The 21,245-nt window shown below is 37.2% G+C and overlaps 1 protein-coding gene across 5 annotated transcripts in view; it reads left to right on the top strand.

The window, feature by feature from the left end:
- Positions 1 to 21,245, top strand: part of LOC141009343 (kinase suppressor of Ras 1-like) — a 94,671-nt gene that overhangs the window by 56,503 nt on the left and 16,923 nt on the right. For all 5 annotated transcript variants that reach the window (XM_073481905.1, XM_073481895.1, XM_073481934.1 and 2 more), the window contains one exon: positions 20,505 to 20,652. In XM_073481905.1, the coding sequence (XP_073338006.1) occupies positions 20,505 to 20,652 (148 nt within the window). The remainder of the gene's footprint in view (positions 1 to 20,504; positions 20,653 to 21,245) is intronic.

Raw genomic sequence — 21,245 nt, 5'->3', positions numbered from 1 at the left:
ATTATAATAAAGAAATACTAACGAAAATAAAGATAAAAGAAAAATAAAGAGAGATAAAGAGAGAAAATAGGTTTGGAAAACACTCAAATAAATCAAGATCAATGTCCGTTTAAATAAAGAGAGCCTAAAAAGAACAATATCGGGTCGAACCAACCGCACAAAGTATAAGAAAGTCACGTGATCTTGAGAGAAGTGCAATAACTCACTACGTCAGGTAGTTATTGATAGCAGTCTGAATCAGGTAATCTTGTCTTAGCTTGTCTTAGTGGAGGCTTAGCTTCTTGGCATCAGACAGTTTATGAATGACATATCGCTGGTTTGAGTTTGTCAGCAGGCAGATGCGTCCGTCCTGAGTCCAGTTAGCTGCGAGCTTATCCTTATGTTTTTTACGTAGCTCATCCAGCAATTTCACTCGCTTGGCTGTTAAGTTCTCCAGAAAGTGCATCTTAGGTGTTGATCCCTTGAGCCTTTTTTTTGCTTTGTAGACCTTGTCCCTGATGTTGTATTGAGCAAACTTGACAATAATTCCCCTTGGTTTGTCTTTTCTGCTATTGGGTTTTGGTCCTAGGCGATGGCTCCTGTCAATTTCAGAGGGGCGCACCTCTATGTTGAAATTTTCTTTAATTATGCCACTGATAACTTCATTGGTATTTTCACGGTCGTTTTCTGGTACACCAAAAACAATGAGACAGTTTCGTCTTGAACACTGCTCTTGTTCATCTTGTCCTCCACATCATCATACTTTTTTTGCAATTCATCAAGTTTTTCGACTGTGTTTTGAAGTTCATACCTCAGGGAATCCTTTACCGATTCTGTGATGGAGTCAGTGATAACCTTCTTGATGGGTTCGATGAGAGAATCCACCAATATTTTGCTGATTTTGCAGATGAAAACAGAGTCCTGAAATAGCGTAACAATCTGCTTGCTTACCGTGTCTTTGATGTCAGCTCCGAGCATTGTTTGTTTTTAGTTCATTAAAGGGAAGCAGGAGGAGATTTTGCTTTGGAGAATTCAAGTTTTTGATCTCTTTGTGGAAATGGCCGATACTGAGGCAGGATCAGAAGAGACACAAAGAAAAAGAATGACCAAAGAACAAATAAACAGTGACAGGGCACAGACAAAGACTCAAGCCAAGGTTTTCAGATCCTAGATTCTCAGATACTGTGATTTCTTTCTCACAATATCACTGAATTTGCCATTTACTATTCACCTGAACAGTTTATGATGTTGTATATGGTGTCATTGTAATCATTGACCATCAAAACATTGGGGTAGGTAGCTACTTTTCTGTGTTATTATGTTTTGTTGAGGAGATATGATGCAAATACATAAGTCATTCCATGCCATCTCACCCAAAATCCATAACTGTTCCCAGTTCACATCACAGATTTTCTCATAAAAATAACCTTTTTTTTTTTTTTTTGCAACAATGTTTTTATTTAATTTATAGCATCAGAAGATACAGCTTCATAATCATGTCACGTTCTGTATAACTCACTGTACACAGTAACTGCTGTATGGACAGGAGAGAGGGTAATATATGCGATACGTATATGCACCCATATGCAGACATTAGTATAGTTGTATGTATAAACGTATATACACACGAAAAAAACAAAAAAAAAAACAAACGAACACAAAAGTAATGAAGGGTCTCCATATACTTTCAAATACATGCTGTTTGGCCTTCAGTATATACATTATCCTTTCTAATGGGATGCCCGATAACATCTGTCTTATCCATTGAGTAGTGCTTGGTCTGTGAATGGATTTCCAATACTTTTCTTGCCGTAAAGTAAGCTGAGATCTATAAATGTTTTCTGTTAAGCCCAACAGAAAAAGCTTAGGGTCTACTAAGATTTGTTCTGCATTGCCAAATACAGTGAAACAATGTTCCTGTAGTCTCCATACATTTTGTGCATATGTCTGGTATGTTTTTTTTTTTGTATCAATTTAAATCTGCTGGTGTCACATATGTCCGCATTAACCATTTATATTGTATTAGTTTAAGACGTGTATTTAGTGACATTTCATGAGCATTACCACATACTACTTTCCAATCTCCATCCGAAATTCCAATTTGCAAGTTTTCTTTTCTTCGAGGCATTCAACTTGTGCTGTAAATCTTCAGATGAGTGAGATAACAGTTAATGATAAAACTCAGATGTGATACTCTTTCTCTAACTGTCTTTTACCATCATTTTTTCCAAAGTTGAGTGTATGGGTCTGGTAAGCATATTATTCTGATGCATATTTTTCCATCAAGGTTAAATTTAGATCTCAGCTCCTCAAAAGACATCATAATATCTGATTCTGTCAAATAAAGGCCTTGGATGGTATTGAGTCCCTTTGAGGCCCAAAGTTACCCCATATTGGGCTAGGGTTAGGGTTGGGTCTTTTAGATATTTTTTAACCACATACCATATGTTTTATTATGTGTTTTGCAATTGGGCTTTTAGTTTTTTTCTGTAGTTTTTTTTGTGTGCCTGATTATAAGTATATGGGAAGAGGGAAGTATAAATTATGAGATTCCATTTCAGCCCAGTGAGGACAATCATTTTTTGAAAGTAAAACATAATAGATCTCAGCTGCACCGTCCAGTAGTACCACACTATGTTTGGACATTTTAACCCTCCCCCAATCAAATGGTAAATGCAGTAAAGACAAACAAAGTCTTGCCCTTCTATTGTTCCATATAAAACCCACAAATATTGTCTTCATTTTTGAAAATGGATCTGGGGGAGGTGGCAGTGAAATGTTTTGAAACAAATAAAGTAATTTTGGTAATACATTAATTTTTAAAATATCAATTATCTTAATTACACATAATGGTAATGACATTCATCGATCAATTGACTCATTAATTTCTATCATTAAAGGTTCATAGTTCGCTTTAACCATCGCTTCCAGTCTATGCCTGATATGAACTCCCAAATACTTGAATAACGTCAGAAATTGGATTCCGTCTTTCATCTGCATTAAGCAGTAAAATAGAGGATTTGGTATTATTCACTTTATATATTAAAAATCAGATATTTTGATTAGCTGTAACAGGGCTGGAATAGATTTATTCAAGTGGGATATAAATAAGATTACATCGTCAGCATACAAAGAAACCTGGTGCTCTATTGAGCCTACTCTAATTCCACTAAGTTCCAGGTGTGAACACTGCTATTGTGAGTGGTTTGGTTGCCATTGCAATAAATATTGTAATAAGGGTGACAATGGACAACCTTGCCTGCAGCCTTCACTGATTTCTATTGATTTTGAAATGTTCCTGTTTGTTAAAATTTTTGCCATTGAGTTTGTGTATATAACCTGAACCCACTTTTGGAAACTCTTTCCACACCCAAATTTTTCTAAAACCTTGACTAGATAAAGCCATTGGACCCTATCAGAGGCCTTTTTGGCGTCTAATGATAGCAATGCTGCACCCGATATTTCTTTGTTACTATAAATAATATTCAGCACACCACAAACATTGTGGAAACCTTGCTATTGCTATTATAAAACCATTTTGGTCTCTATCAATAATTTTTGCTAATATTTTTTGAAGACGTTTTGCTAAAAACTTACATATTATATTGAGATCGGAATTTAACAAACTTATTGGTCTCAGATTTTCACATTTATTAGGGGGTTAACCTGGTTTTGGTAGTAAAACAATTAAAGTGCTATTCATTGAAGATGAATTTAAATGCGTCTTGGAGCATTCCCAAAATTGGGGTCAGCAACTTCTTTTTAGAATTTTTTATATAAATCGGCTGGAAGACCATCCCGTCCCGACTTTTTGTTTATATTATCAATGGCATATCCAATTTCTTCTTCGCTGATTTCCAAATCTAGATCTTCTTTATGTTCATCTGAGATAATCGCTATGGGTAATCCATCTAAAAAAATATTTAGTTTTTGTAAACTAAAACGCATCAATAATTTCAACAGGGTTCACTATGACATGGTTGTTGGATATGATGGATGTAATTGATGTTTTAGTCTCTAATTGTTTTCTCTGTCATGCCAATAATTTACCTGACTTATCATGATAGAATGATTGCTTTAAATGCAAAAGACTTGATGCTGCCCTGAAGGTAGACAATTTATCAAATTCAGCTCTCAGAATCATTAAGTAATTTTCCAATTGTGGATTGCTTTCCTTATAAACCTTTTCCTGGAAATTTTAATTTTATATTCCAATTGTTGTCTCTTCTCATGCACGTTTTTTGATTTTGAGCCTATATAGTTATAATGTCCCCTGAGAGAGGCTTTAAATGCTTCCCACCTTGTACATGCTGCATTTGTGTAGTATTATTATCTATTTGACAAACTCTTCATCTTGTAACCATTTATGCTGAAAATGCCACCTAGGTGGGTCTTTAGTCAGATTTCCGTCTACATACAATAAACAACATGGTGCATGATCTGAGATCACAATATTGTCATAGAAACAGTTATGAATTTTGGACTGTAATTCTGCAGAAATTAAAATAGTAGTCAGTTCTAGAAAATGTCTTAAATGTGTTAGAATAACAAGAGTAGGCTTTATCATGAGGTTTAAATTTCCCTCTATATATCCAGCAGACTCAATTCTTTAATGAAACGGTGTATAGCTGCTCTACATTTATTGTGTGACTGACTTAGTCCTGTGGTTCTATCCACATTAGGGTTTAATGGACAGTTAAAATCCCTGTTATTATGTATTGTCCTGCAAATGTTGCGAGTGTAAGAAACAGATCTTCAGAAAATTTAGAATCATCTGTGTTGGGGCCATACAGGTTTACCAAATATACATTTTCTGAAAACATAAGACCTTGGACTAATAAATATCTTCCCTTTCTGTCTTTAATTATATTTTTCACCTGAAAAGTGACTGATTTATGAATGATATCACCGCTTGTCCTGGATAAGAATGATGTGAATACACTATAATACACAAGAGTTTCTTGTAAAAATTATTTTTTTGTGTCTATATCTTTTATTTTATTCATGACTTTTTTTAGATTTTGCAGACCCCCTGCAAGATTTACTGCTTGAGACATCTACAACAAAAACTGATCGATTACCTTGTAACATGTAAATTAACTTACAGAGAAGCATAACAACCCTGGATGTTGGAACTGACATCCAAAACTTTAACATGAACAACCCCCTTTCTCCACCTTCGTGAGAGTCCCCCTCCCCCCAAAACATTTGTCTCCCGTTATTGCAAATGACCATTCTACAGTTAGTGAGGAGGATCAGTCAGTCCACTCTTTATTTCCCACTTATCAGCTACTGCTGCTATCTCAACGTTGTATCACTTAACACTCTACAGCTTGTAGTAGGTTTGCTCAAAATCTGCACCTCATAAGGGTTTTAAATATGTGTCTCAGCAGCTAAGACTGCTAAGAGCTTAACGTATGGTGTTTTAAGTGTGTGCTATTGCATGTGTCTACATATTAGGTAAACATGTGCTCAGATAGAGGAGATAGATTTATAGTATGCATCAATTCAAAATACTGGTTAAATACCGCTCGTAACAGTCTTATATATCAGCATCATATTTTAGATAGCACACTTTGTCACACACAAGTATTCTACCGTATGCGTCTAGCTCACAACGGTGTCCTTCTGAATATTCTTAATAAACTCTTGTGCTTCGGCCGGGGCTTTGAAGATGTCTGGCTCTCTTTGTGTGTTACCAACAGTCTTGCAGGGTGAATCAGTCTGTGTCGGATCCCTCGGTTACTCAATTCTCATATCTTCGTTAGCCTCTGTGTTTGACCACAAACATGATAATCAGTTAGCTTTTGCTGTTTCTTCGCTTTGCTCTATACTTTACCAACTTTGCCGCCCCTCGACATCACAATGTCTACACTTGAACTAGATTAAGAGGTTTTGTTTCAAATGAGTGTTTTTAGTAGAAATTATAGTAGTTCTAACAGAGCAGTATAAAATGACGCCAAAACCGGAAGGCGATCCATGTTAAAACTTTAATTAAATTCATGGGACCTTGTAAAATCCTAAAGCTGTACTCCAAATACTTTTTAAGTCATGATTTTTAGAAGTTTTGGCCATAGTGCTACATTTCAGCATTTTTGTGATTCTTTGTATGTGTATTCATATTAAATAAATAAATAAATAAATAAATTCTCAAATTTTTCTGGATCAGATTGAAATTTGTCCTGGACCCAAAGCAAAGTTGGCAACATGTATTCATTAAAATAGCTGTTGCTAAATGGTTACTGTCATCAATTTAACAACAAGAAGTCAACTTCTCTTTAAAAATTTACGAAAACCTGTAATTTTCAAAAATTCATATCTCCACTAGGTTTTGCTTTCTTGCATCCAAGTTTTGGTTTTGGTTTAACAGCTCCAAATATAGATTTGATGCTGTAAAACCCACATTTTGGGTTATTATTATTAGATTTTCCCAAGGACTACTTTCATTTCCTTGAAACTTTTGTATGTGAAAGTGTTGATACTCATTTCATATATACAAAATATTCAAAGATGTTATATCATTGTCAAAATAACTGAAGTCGGTTATTGGTTTTCATTTATTTTATGCAGGACCAAATAACTTCTAAATGGCTGGATAGATAGCTCAGAGGGGCAAACTTAAAAAATTTATAACTTAAAAAGTATTTGGAGTACAGCTATAGGCTTTAGTAAGGTCAAATGAATTTAAAGAAGTTTCAACATTATTATTATTATTATTATTATTATTATTATTATTATTACTTCATGAAGTGAACTGAGAGGCCCTGGGTGAGTTGGTATGGCATGACCCATAATTCAGTTATGGCGGAAGGTTAAATGACCGCCATGAGGATTTTTTGAGATAGCTCTATTTCTGAAATTTTCACAGCCCCAAATTTTACAAGTTTGTCAAGTTTCATGCTGTTATGAAAAAGTTGATCATTTTCACATACCACCTTGGCTAGTTAACAATTGGATGCAAACAGGAAGTGAACCAAAATATGTAGTGACAAGCATTATTGGTCCCTGTCAATCTATGCTTCAATAAAGAGTTTCTACTCTCCTACAGCCTCACTCGTCTCTCATGTCTCTCCCTCTCTTGGAAAGTGGAAAATGGGTAGAAAAGACACAATGAACATAATGCTTGAGCTTTTAATGTCGGCTACATCAGCTTCATGCAACTGTTTTGAATTGTCCGGTGACATGAATGCTCGGAAGTTGTTAACATGAGAATCTTTGCCATCCATTCTTTCCTTTACCATCCATGATTTATGAGAAATATATCCTCGCGCCTAAACTACTGAATAGGTCGATTGCCAGTGACTTCTAAAACGATATATATCACTGTTCCCAAAACAATATAACCATTACAGTGTACCAGCATTTTGGTTAGGTTCAGGCAAGAAAACGATTTAGTTAGGTTTAGGAAAAGTTTGTAGTTTTAGTTTAAATAACTATGTTCCTCACCTTAAGTGACATAGCTATGTTAGTAAGTTGGGGGTAGGGGGGGACGCGGGGGAATGGTGTCTCTTATTGGATGCTTCTTTATTTGCTGTATTTTTGCTAATTTTAAGCCAGAGTTCGTCTCCCATTTCCTTGTCCACCTTGGGTTTGTTACAGAATTAATTATACATCATGGGTCAGTGATTAAAATCAGACCATTAGCCCGCTGATTGTGTAGTAACGTAAAAAATAAATACAATTTTAAAAAAGATTAGGATTTTACTATACAACTAGGAATAATCAGGTCATTAATAAAGTAAACTGAAAAAGCATACTTAAAATGTAAAATGAAAATCTGAAAATGTGGACTGAGTAATCAAAAATGCTAAATTTAGAAGGCAAAAGCTGAAATGGAGATGCTCAAACTGAAAACATTTGTAAAGACTAAACTTGTGAATGGTACTTTTTTACTCTACCATTGACTACCCTAGCCAAACGAGCAAATATTACACACATACACACTCACACAAACACCTAATTTATTGTGCTTAGCTTGGGATGTATGTTGTGTGTCTCTTGTGTTGTACAGTTGTACAGCTAGGATAAATGCAGTTCACTTCCCTTCTACTGGGCCATGAGGAATAGCTTTCCTTTTCAGTTGAAATGTACCTAGGGCTCTATTTTACTAGCGCAAGTGCAAAAACCCGGGTCCAGCAGTAGGTCTTGGGTGAATGGACTGTGTCTCCAAGCGCACCTGCTACTTTGGTTCGTATAGGTGCAACAGCGCAGTACAAAAGAGGTGGGTGTAGGGTTAGTGTAATGTGTAATATAAATCGGGAGGTGTGGTGTCACTTTCAGCTAGTGACATTACTGGCCTCAGTAAAGTGTGACAATTACAGCTCAAAAAGAAGAAACAGCTTTTCCAGGAAATCATATTATTGTCTGAATAGTGGTGCATAGTGGCAAAAATGCAGCACAACAAATCTGTTTTAATCAGTTTATCAATACAATGATGATAAAAAACAAATAATTAAACAAATGTTTTGTGAACTGTTTGTATTTCACATCAGTCCAACATTATTTCAGTCAATTATTTCATTGTATAAATAGTTATATTATGTATTAAAATGTGCACAATGCATTTCTTGAATTAAACTGAACTGGTAATCTGATGTCAGGTGGAATACTTCGTTCTAGTGTTTTAAAATTTCACTGTTAATGAGATAACCTATTTATATCAGACTGTGATCCTTTGTCTGACTGCTCATCCCTGTGTCCAAGGACATTTGTTTATTTAAAAAGGTCTCAGCTATTTAATTGTTCTATATAGGTTATTTGGGCTTTTTTTTTTTTTGTAGTGTAGTGTAGTATTATATGACTCTACGCAGACAGTAATATTGTAACATAATGTATTGCTTTAAAATGAAGGTAACTAGTAATATGTAATATATTGCGTTTTGAAAGTAACTTGCCCAACACTGGTGATAATTTATCACCAATCAATACCCTTTTTGTTTTTTAAGATTGTAAAGTGATATCGAAATTTTCGGAACAAGCGAGACGTGAGGATTTTTTTTAAAAAAGTGTTAAGTGTTGGTCAGTCTTATTAGGGCTTTTAACCAATGAATAACAACATATGATCCGTATAGATGAGATTATCCACACGTCACAGTCCTGTTTTCAGAACGACTGCACTCCCTTTTGGGTGAAAACAAATGCTGGCTGCAGATTGAAAACTGCTGGTAGTGACATGCCTAAAAGCCGCTGTGTTGTATTTTTCATGTCAAACAATAAAACATCCCAAAGGTTAGGATTTTATTTACTTCCCCAAAGAATGAAGGGCAGTCAAAGAAGAGATCTGTGGCTTCAGGTCGTCCACAGAGAGGATGAAAATGGTAAATCGTGAGACTCGGCCAGTCAATACGTGTCTGTCTGTGTCAAACACTTCATCACAGGTTAGTTGATGATGTTACTGAGAAATGGCATGTGTGCTGATTGTGTCTGTAGATTGAAGCGAATTAAAAAAGCGCCTTTGTAAAGTTGTAACTACAGTTTTTACTGTGAATAAATAAGGCCCTACCATAAAACACCTGCTTTTATAATGGAGTTTGGTTTAGTGGTCAGTCCACTTGACAGACTGCCAGTAGCAGAGGCTGTTTTAATGTTAATAATGCACATAAACTGAGCTGACCTGCCTTCTAATAATGAACCTTGTAAACAGCATAAAGTAATGTGGGAGCTAAACCAACCTGTTTTTACCTCCTCTCAGCTCGGAGTCAACGGTCACGTAATTAAACACAAACGGCTGTCTAAACGGAAACAGCGGTTCTGCTTGACAACAGTGATGTGATTAGTTACAATAAAGTCACATTGGACAGATTATAAAACAGCAACATAAAGAAAAGATGACTGAAAAATGACATGGACATTTAATAAGGTAGTTATGTGTGTCAGATTCGTCCACTTTAATGGAGAGTGGGACTGGAAGGACACTCATCATCCACCATCTCTTTATTTTTTTCTATCGATTGTTGATCGGCAACGACATAATATAATTGCTTTGGCCATAGAATTTTGGATCTTTATACCTAAAAAGACATACAGTTTTCTTATTTTATGCTGCTAATTTAGCAGAGTTGTTAGAATTTGTATTGACCGCCATTCAATACATTTTCACTGAAAAGGGGGCGGGGACGTGATGCAAGGGCAAAGTACCCAGGTGGGTTTATCTAATCTATGCCTTGTTTTCATAACCTTTTCTCTTCCTGTTTATCAATATTACGTATGTAATTGTGAGGAAGTTTTGCATGTGTGCACATGCGTGTTTGTACGCACGCTAAATATTCATTCATGTATTTTAAAGGGGAATTGCCGTTTTTTACAACCTGGACCTTATTTCTAGCATAAAATACGATCATTTACTCACCCAGATAACTTTGGTGTCATTTGGAGTCGTTCGGACGAAATTAGATCCAGTGGAGCGCCGTGTATATCCATATAATGCGAGTGATTGGGGCACCGAAGCACAGCCTCTATATAACGCATTATCTGCCGCGAAACTAGTTCATTTCACCAATATTTTGTTATGATACGCTAGTGCTATTCCCCTCTGAGTCCGGGGTTGCCTGTTATCAACATCCGGGGTCTGTAGGTTGACCTACTAACCTCTGACCTGGATGATGTCATCTCTGAGTGCCGCGCGCACCCACGACAGCCGGCTTGTTTACCTGTAGTTTGCTACTGCTAGTTTTTTGCAACATGGCTGAATATTTTTCCGGTTCTGAGGTGGTGGACGATTACTTTGTTTATGATGGACGTCCTTACCGTTTTGAGCCAGAGTACACAGATGAGGAGCTCGTTGAAAGGAGGATGCGGAGGCAGAGAGAGGAACAGCTGGCCAAAGAACAACAAACGGATGCACTTTGGTACAAACCTTGTTTTAAAGTGCTCTATAAATCAATTTGATCTTGATTTTTACCTTGACATATAAAATACATGTATATAATTTTTTTTCTTATATCCATATGCATAGAATAATGACTTTTCATGGTCGTCTAGACTGTACATGACAGGCAAGCTGTAGCCATGGTAACAGCCGTGTAACAGGTTAACACAAACTGCGCCAAGTTGAGTCGGGTTCAGACGTAAAAAAAACAGAAGGCCTGTCAAGTTTGCGTCTGACTTGGTTACTACTCTTGGACCCAGTTTGGTTCAGACAGTAAAATGTGACCCGAGCTGCACTTGTACCCTCTTAAGTTCTGGCAAACCAAGCATTCCTGGCTGTGAAATGCAGGATGGGAAAGTTGCACAGGCTCCAGCAACTTAACAACTTAACTTACAAACTCCAGTATACTGTGAAATACAATGAGATTTATCTGGAAAGGCTTAATTCATTTGACTCAGACTGCTGAAGAAATTTGATTCAGCTGAACTTAAAGATTTCATTTTTGTGCAGAATGCTAACATTAGTTGGAAAAAGCCTCCAATTCAGTCCCAGCATTGCCTCCCAAATAGATCACATCCAAATTCTGAGCCATTTGTTATCCAAGCCTGTCCATTTCACTTTGCATGGACACAATGCAAACAGACAGTGGCCAGGAGATTAAGCCAATCCCTTGTCCCCATTCTATTCACTAAACACGCACGCACGCACGCACGCACGCACACACACACACACACACACACACACACACACACACACACACACACACACACACACACAGCAGTGTAGAATCAACCCTGTTTTCAGTTTGCCAGCAGACTCCAGGAACCAGTCTGGCATCAGGTCTGCCATTTCACAGCCACTCAGGAAAGAACTGACAGTGGACTGTCCCTTACTGCCCCCCTTAAAATAAAATGTAGGCCAATTGCCGTCCCTGAATGTTGATTATAATTATGATTATTACTCTCGCTATTATTTATATTATTATTTGTTGATTGATTTTACTTATTATCATGACAGCTATAGCCTGAAAAATATGTATTTCTGGGATCAGTTTATTTCTTCTTGATTTAATTAACAAATTTCCATTTAAGCTTTACTACTCCCTATTTTGAGTTTCACATTTCATGTTTCTGTTGTCTTATTTCCACTGCCATTTACAATTTCATCTTTACAAATGCTTTCAGTTGGAGCAAATCCATTTCAACTTTTGCATTTTAAATTTTAAATGTACTCACCTTAGCCTACATTTTCATATTATCATTTTACATTTTGAATTTGCTTTTTCATTACATTTTTGACCAGATTATTCTTAGTTGTGCAGTAAAATAAAAATATTTTGTGTGTGTCTCTAATGTATTATTTTACATTTAATTTTCTATTTGGACTTTGAATTTTGATAATGGCCAAAAATATCCTCCATCCAGAGATGCTCTGAAACTGTAACTGTGATATTCTAAACAACCATTTCTGACTGAATGTAGGAACGCATTATATTTAAAGCTTAACAATCAATAACCCATGTTTTTAGTTAATGACGTAACACACCCTAGGGGGATGAGTAATTGAGGGATGAACTACCAGCTCAGCAGTCTGGGCATTTCTGCGCCTGTAATCACCTTCGCTAGATCTTGGGAAAGATTTCTGGTCTTTCTGCTCGCACATACAGAAGACTTGTTGCACTGGTGACAACGAGCCATTGTCCATGTCGGCATTAGTTAAGTTTAACCAGACTTTTGAGTGCACTGTCATCAGAGCAGGTCTCTGTTTATGTGCATGCAGACTGAGAGTGCTGCCCCACCCCTCGCACAGCACACTGATGACAGCCTCATGAGGAGGACAGATCTCTCTTCTGGAGTGAAAGTTGTGAAAATACAGCAAATAATGCAGCACCCAATAAAAATAACGAATAAATGTTTATAAATCTAAAAAATTCGAGTTTTCGACTCATTTTGTTGTGAATTTCTGGTGTAAATTTGCAAAAACACCCCCAAGAACGCCTCAACACCCCCATTTCAGCAGTACTGCTTCCAGCGCCTCCAGATGTTCTCCGAACGCCCCCTTTTAGAAACATTGGTCTAGACCAGGGGTATTCAACTAAAATTCAAATAGGTCCAGTTAGAGAAAATTTCCTCAAGCAAAGGTCCAGAACATCATAATGTCTAACTTGCATTATGATTTAGTGTGGTACATACTGAAGTAGCCTAGTAGTTGTATCAATGTCTGCATGTAATCAGCAACTGACTGTCAAATCAAGTAAAGACAGAACATTTCAAAAACATTTTGACAATATTTATTGTCACTTAACATTTAATTATACAGATATATAATACTGTAGATATGTATTATTGTCTTCTCTCTTTAAGGAAGAGAAGGGCTACATTTAAAAATAAAAGTGAAAATAAATAAAATAGCCTTTTAAAAATTGTGCATCTTAAAATAAAGTACTTATTTTTAAAAAAAATAAAATAAAGTGTAGCAGCAGCTTGAGTTTCCCTTTTTCTTTGTTAATGTTTCACATCTTAACAGTCTCAACCAACTTTACAACAGATAGATCTCAACACATCTTAACAATTGAACCGTTTTACAGTTTCTCTTTCTTTCCCTCTTAATCCCCCACTTTCTGTTGTTCAGTGAGAGGATTGAGCTTCTGCTTGTCCTGACAGGATTTTAAATCTGGGCTGGAATGGTGTCAGGGCCATTCTCATTCACATGTGCAGGTGCTCATTGGTGAGCCTGGAACGATGTTTAGTTTTAAAAATGTTCATTGTGGAGAATGAATGAGTCTGTCCATTCTGGGTTGAAAGCTCTGTTTTCGCTGTCCACTTTTCTCTTCTTAGAGACCATGTGTAGTTATTTTTCTCTGTTGTCTCCGGCTAACCCTTCTCTCTGTCTTCTCTCCCCGCATCGCTCACTTGTCTTTCCGTCTGTCTGTATTCAGGGTCGCAATGTTTATCGCCTGGAATACACAGATTTGATTGGCTGAGTAGCATCACGTGTGATGGCTTAACTCGCATGCAATTGGTCAATGGATTTCCTCATCCGCGAAACCAGTACCGTAAAGTCTAAAACAGCTGCGCCGGTCAAAATAGAAACGCCCCGTCGAAATTTAAAATACTTAAATAATTTATTGACTACAGGTCCTGGTCCGTATAGGACGGCGTCTAGGTCCGGACTTGGACCGCGGTCTATGGAGTTAAAATCATGCCAAAACCTCACAAATACACAAAACATGTTTTACTCACGCCCAACGATTCACAGACAAACTCAGTGTGGTTTGCAAATACAAAACATCATTCACAAACTAATGTTTTGTTTTTACCTATCAAACAAATACATCATGCTTCAGAAACAAATACAGCATGTTTTACACATACAAAGAAACATATTTATTCAATTACAAAAAAATATCCTTCAAGTACAAACTAAAATCTTTCAAGTACAAAAAAATCCTTCAAGTGCAAAAACAGAACAACCTTCAAGTACAAAAAAATCCTTCAAGTACAAAAAACAATTATACAAGTACGAAAAACTGTCCGCCCTGGAAAGATTCACACACAAATGCCTTCAGATTCACACACAAATGCCAGGAAACTTTCTAACAAATGTCCTGTAATTCACACTCCACAACAGCAGGTGGCGCTGTTGAGTCAATTGAAGGCCGCACGGCCAGACGATTTTTTCCCCCCAAAATCTTCATTCAAGGCCGCCAACAGGAGCTACCATGTGTGGATTTGACTTGCCGCCTCTGACTCGGAATCGCACAGACACGGATACCTGAATTTAGTTAAGTTAGAAACAGAATGAAAAGTTAAGTTAGCCTAATCGGTGTAAGCTAGGTTAGCTCCTGCAGTACCAAGCTACATATTTATCATCGTACCCACAAAAGACATTTCTGGAGTTTAGTTAACATTTGATTTTTCACCAGCAACGACCACAAACTCACCTGTTGGCCGTTCATTGTGTTAAATTTAATCCCCAAAACTAGCGTTTCTCATTCTGAGCAGGTATCCGTGTCTGTGCGATTCTGAGTCAAAGGCCGCAAGTCGAATCCACACATGGTAGCTCCTGTTGGCGGCCTTGAATAAAGATTTTGGGGGGAAAAAATTATCCTGGCAGCCTTAAATTGACTCAACAGCGCCACCTGCTGTTGTGGAGTGCAATTTATGGGCCATTTGTTAGAAAGTTTCCTGGCATTTGTGTGTGAATCTGAAGGCATTTGTGTGTGAATCTGAAGGCATTTGTGTGTGAATCTGCAAGGCGGAAAATTAGTGCCAAAAGTCACGTGACAGTTTTTCGTACTTGTATAATTGTTTTTTGTACTTGAAGGATTTTTTTGTACTTGAAGGTTGTTCTGTTTTTGTACTTGAAGGATTTTTTTTGTACTTGAAAGATTTTAGTTTGTACTTATTTTACTTTTTTTGTAATTGAATAAATATGTTTCTTTGTATGTGTAAAACATGCTGTATTGTTTCTGAAGCATGATGTATTTGTTTGATAGGTAAAGTTTCTTATTTGCAAAACAAAATGCATTAGTTTGTGAATGATGTTTTGTATTTGCAAACCACACTGAGTTTGTCTGTGAATCATTGGGCATGAGTAAAACATGTTTTGTGTGTTTGTGAGGTTTTGGCATGATTTTAACTCCACAGCGGTCCGCCTGTTACCCTGTCTACAGTGTTACGGCTCCGGTACGGTTTTGCTTCGTCGTCCTCGTCCGGCAACCCACACCAGCTGCGTTTTGAGTCCGCCACGGCACAGCTCCGCCGAACAGCTGGAGTTACGAAACCGAGGAATTCCCGCGATAATTACATAATCACGCACGACCGCAGTTATACGTATGTGTTATAAACACAACACCACGAAGTGTTCCCGACCGAAGGATTAGAAGAAGAGCTCGTATTTGTCTCTTTTTTGAGGTTTTTGTGCTTGTATCAACACGGAGTGTTTTTATTTTGAAAATTAACCGGATGTCTTGTTGTTGTTTCGTGCCTGACTTCCTGTCTGCTCTGTGCTGAATTCGGCTGAATTGCTGCGTTGTGCCGCGGCATCCGCCAGATATGTTAACACTAGACTAGAGTGCAACCGCAGCCGTAACGTATCCGGTGGAATCTGCGGGCCACAGGTTATTTTTTCTCAAATGCCTTTTATGGTCAATTCAGTGAAGTCATGTTATGATAACTGCTGCACACCACAATGGAACAGGGCTGAAATATGACATGAGCAAAGGAGAATACAAGGAGAATATCATACAGTAGAAAGGTTGGGGTCACACTGTTATGCATTGTACTACTAAATATATCCTGCTAACTCATTCTGTTCCTTCCTATTCTCTCCCATTCCCTTATTCTTTGTGAGAATGTGTTATTAACCTGAACTTCTTGATTATTGTGCCATGATGATGTTACTGTTTTGGTACCACACAGTTCCATAGTATTCAACCACCAATTTAAGTTAAACTGAAAAGTCAGGGCGAGACTTCATCCACCTACAGTGTCAAACTCCCTTTCTTTTCTAAAACTGTAAAGAATTATAAACCACTTTTTTTAGCCATTTCTATACCAGGGCTTGCCTCCCCCTGTGCAAAACAAGTTCCCAACACTATTTTGCAGGGGCACCATTGCTGTATCCTAGGTTTAGTGCCACTCAGGAAGATTGTGATTGATACAGAAATACAACCAAGCCAGATATGTTTTTTCTACAATACCAGAATGATAATACCCAGGTGCAGCCAGACCTTTCTCAAGCGCTAGCACAGCCTCACGGAGATGGGTCTGGCTATGTGAGACTACCTCGTGAGTTGAATTGGACAGGATTGATTTTACTGGATAGAGTGATCCGTGGCTTAAAATAAATATGGGCCAGGGGCTTGAAGTCGGGGGGCCAGACCTATCTTCAAACTCAGCCTTCATTCTGATTTTAACCACACACCTATGACTGCATCCTTCGCGGTTGTGACGATATCATGTTGACAAAATCAGTCCACAGTAAGACACGTAAGCATGTGACAAAGTACTCAAACCACTTGTGATCCTGCCACAATAGGTCTGTCCAGGACCACATTTTCATACATATGCGCACGCACACACAAACACACACACATACACATACACACACAGGTTGGTAGTGGAGCTTTAGTGTCTTGCTGCTGTATGAAGAATGAACAGAGACTGAGGATTGTGAAGTCACCTCTCACTCTCACTATCACTATCTTCAACCTTTCTGGGGATAGTGTTGTGGTTCTATTCTGGCTGAGCATTTTGGTTACATATCATTCCCCTCTCTATCTGCCTATGTTTCCTGGATGTAAGAAAAATTTGGATGTGCGGCATAAACCTGTTCTGAAGCGCTTTTGGAGGACCTTTGCCAGTCAACTTTATCCATACAAAATAAATGGTAGTTTCCTGCTGGTTCAGCTGACCAGCAGACAACAATGCTTCAACTGCCAATGTCTGTTGTGCAGAAGCTATGTTCAACACAAGCTTTACTATTCCCCATTTTCAATTTAACATTTTATTTTCTTCATTTATTCAATTTACATTGTCAAGGTGTCATTTTACATTTTAAATTTGTGTTTTCAATTTCCTTTTTTCTTTTAAAGTTCACTAATGACCTGATTCTTCCTCATCATGTCATAAAATATTAATCTTTTAATTGTATCTTTTTTTTAAAATTTTCAATTCTATTTGGACATTTGATTTTAACTAGAAAATGCATTTCCTGCTGAAAATGTAGTGTGAATGATAAATTGCCCATTGCTAGAAATGCAGAAATTTCCTCACACTGCCTTAACATTTGAACTAGAACTACGGAAAGTCCAGTGCATTGACATGAGCTCTATGCTCTAACCTCTTGACACACACTGGACAGCAGTGTGTGTGTATAAAAGTTGAATAAAAGTCATAATGTATGAAGGATGGGGAATAGTTATTTGTTTATTCAATTCAATTCAAAGGGGCTTTATTGGCATGAAAGTCTAACAACAATGTTGCCAAAGCATCTGTCCAAACATTCGGACATAACATAACAAATAACAACACCAACACAACACCAAGATGATACTGGAAAGAGTGACAGGAAATGGGGATTCAACCCTAGACAACAATAAGGAGGACACAGCCTATGAACAATTAGCTACTAGAGCACACCTGAGGTGTGGAACATTTAAACTTGTATCATTTGTCAAACTGGCAAAGAGAGTGACAGTTTCATAGTTTTTCCAACAGTTAACAGTGGTCTGTACTCTAACTACTTGACTAGGAGCAATCCTGACACAATTGGAGGCATTAATATTTATAAAGGAGAGAGGTTTTCTTTGTTCCACATGTTTCATTCAAAAACATTAAGACATGCACAGGGGCAATCAATCATCCATTCAACCATGTGTATGTATGTTTGAAGTAAGTTGGAAATATATTCTTAAAGTGAGGAGATGAAGAATCAAACCTCTGACCATGGGATCGTGAGCCATATACTTTACCCCTCTGCCACAGAGGAGCAGTAGCAGCAGAACTTTAGCAGTAGTCGAAGTTGTTGTAGTACCAGCAGCAGTAGCAGTAGCACTGTTAATGGTGGTAGCAGCAGTAGAAGTATAAGTAGTAGTTGTGTAAAGGCTGTATAGTTGTGGTATCAGCAGTTGTCATAGTGGAGGTTGAAGTAGTAGCTGGAGGTGGGATTAGAACAGCCAACCTTGTTTTCATGTGCCTCTCATTCATTTTTTATGGCAAAAATGTTTTAAAAGCTTAATTTTAGTGTAGTAAAGGTGAATACAAGCACACATTTCCTGGAAGAGCTGACCATTTTGATGTTTTGATTTTAATTTTTTCTGTAGCTGAAAGCATGCAGGATGGGAAATGTGCCAAAAAAAATGTACGGTATGGGAATAATAACTAGAATGTGCAATTCCTGGAGAAACTGTTTGTGTGATCTCTGAAGAGATTGATGTGGAGGAGTCAGGGCTCAAGCTGCTACCCTTGCAAACTAGAATTAATCTGTTCTACCACTAGGCCACCAATGCCACATCGGCTTCCTATCATGTTTTTGGTTCCTACATGTTGACTCTAGTGCTGTACAGAGGAAACTCCAGTAGAGGGCACGCAAAGACCAAAAAAAAAAAAAAAACAATACTTAAGCACTGTCTTGCTCAATAATTTGATCCCATCCACTGCTGGAGTGATAGAAAATAGAAAATACTACAACAAGTAAAGCAAATAAAAGAAATGGTATATTACTACTGAAACTGAAATGACAGTTAGTGGAAAATCAACATTGTGTTGGACTCATTTAAGGGTAACACCGTACACATACTATTGTCAAAGTTAGAGGTTGTGTCTTAACATCACTACTGCTCAAGGTAGGATTCTAACCCACAATCTCTTGAATCATAAGCTGTCCTTTGCGCCAGCTGTTTTATCCACTGAGCCATTATCGGAGACCATTTTCTTGATGAAAAAGAAAAAAAAAAGCTAAAAGATTTTTTTATTTTGTTGAAACGAAGTAAATACTTTCATATGGCTCTTTCTTATTCTGCATATGCCATTGCAATATTGGTTTATTTGTTTTTTTTAACAAAAACAACTAAGGAAACAAAGTCAGTAACTAAAAAGTGTCTTTGGCTCTTATCAATTCCACTTAGTGCAGCTTTGTAGTAAAACTCTCATTTGTTAAATCACCTCATAGGTCGTCACGAACTTTGCTGTACATTTCCGGTAAGGCGGTATCTGAAATGTAATGCCGGGATGGTAGGGCATACCGGGGATTCAAAAACTCCAGAAGACGGCGAAAACCCTGATCCTCTACCACGGAGATGGACTGGTTATCCAGAGCGATGAATTCAATGACCTTCTCTGTAATATTTTTGGCCATGTCGCTGTCTCGAGGATATTTCTCTTTCCTTTTGAAAGTATCCGCGAGTGTTTGTTGCTTCGGTGCCTTTGCCTGCATTGCTTGAGTGAACTCGCTGTATTCCTTTGAGTGTTTGTTTTTTATGTACCGTATCAAATTTGTAGTATTAAATGCAGCTTTTTTGTTACCCCCGCGAAACGGTCGTATTGCAGATGTTAAATGTTGCCGTTGGACTGCTTTCGCTATATATATGTATGTGTGTATATATGTATAGGTATATATATATATGTATATATATGTATATATGTATCTGTATATATACTGTATCTGTATGTATATGTATGTATATATCTGTATATATATATTATTATTCATTCTCTCCTATTTCCATCATTGCATTATTATATTGCTTTCGAGATGCTCCAATTTCTTTGATTTTGTTGAGACAGCCCAGTCCTGATTTAACTCTGATGATGGTTGTTGAGGCTATAGTTGTTAACTTATTGTAGTTCTAAAGCAGACATAAATGTCTTTTAGTCTTGGCAGACTGAAAAGCTAACTGTACTTACTTTTGCTGATGCCGTTTTCCTATGTCTGATGCATCAGACAATCAGAAAACATTCAGTTTGACATTCATCATCATTGTCAAGGAAGAGAAGCAGGGCTACAAAAACCAAAAAAAGGTATAAAGACAGAGAAACACAAGCATAGTAATACACTGTATATCCTGCTGATTATTGTCATAACAGATTTGCTTATAGCAGCTTTGTCTTGACCTTAAAACAGTTATTGACAGAGATGTCCTTGTCCCCTGCAGGCTGCAGCAGGGAAACTCTCAGAGGACAGGTTGCTGCAGATGTCCAGCTCTGAGCTTCAGGACAAGATGAGACGCCTGGGCTCAAACTCAGACGATCGCTCTCGCCTCACTGCTGCCCTCTCCTGTCTGAAGAGTGCTAATGAAACAGGTTAACAGATGGAACACTACTGTCTGTCCTGCATGTTGAGAAGGGGTCACTCACAGGAACTGCATAAAATATAAGACCTTTTTAAAAAGTACAAGAAATTGTATTGAATTATTCATTATTTAATCTTAATTTTGATAAATTACTATGTGATATATTTAACAGCCATGCTGGTTTTACGTTAAGAATTCTTTATTATTTTATTATTGTGCCACATGTGCATATCCCAAAATAAATGAAGAAAACAACCCCATCAATTTCTCAACAAAAAAAATGTGCAAAAAATTCTGCAATGTGAAAAATACAACCTCACTGCAAAAACGGAAAACACAACCAAATCATAACCAATTTCCTCTCATATATACAGTATTGTCGGAAAGTCTGAGACCACTAGTGAAAATTCTTCTATTTTGCGTTTTCAAATTTAATACTATTTTTTCATTACAAATGATAATACAAACCTAACAATATGAGTCAAAGGTTGTTAAATGTTGATTAATTTTAAAATATCTTGGTATTTGGTATTTCCCCCATTGACTTTAATGATAACTTGCACTTGAGCTGACATGGGGGAAAGTCTATGACAGTCTTGAAGG

The sequence above is a fragment of the Pagrus major genome, chromosome 2 (genome assembly GCF_040436345.1).
Source record: "Pagrus major chromosome 2, Pma_NU_1.0".
Lineage (NCBI taxonomy): Eukaryota > Metazoa > Chordata > Actinopteri > Spariformes > Sparidae > Pagrus > Pagrus major.
The sequence above is the reverse complement of the archived record's forward strand: the minus strand, read 5'-3'. Positions and strand labels throughout refer to the sequence as shown.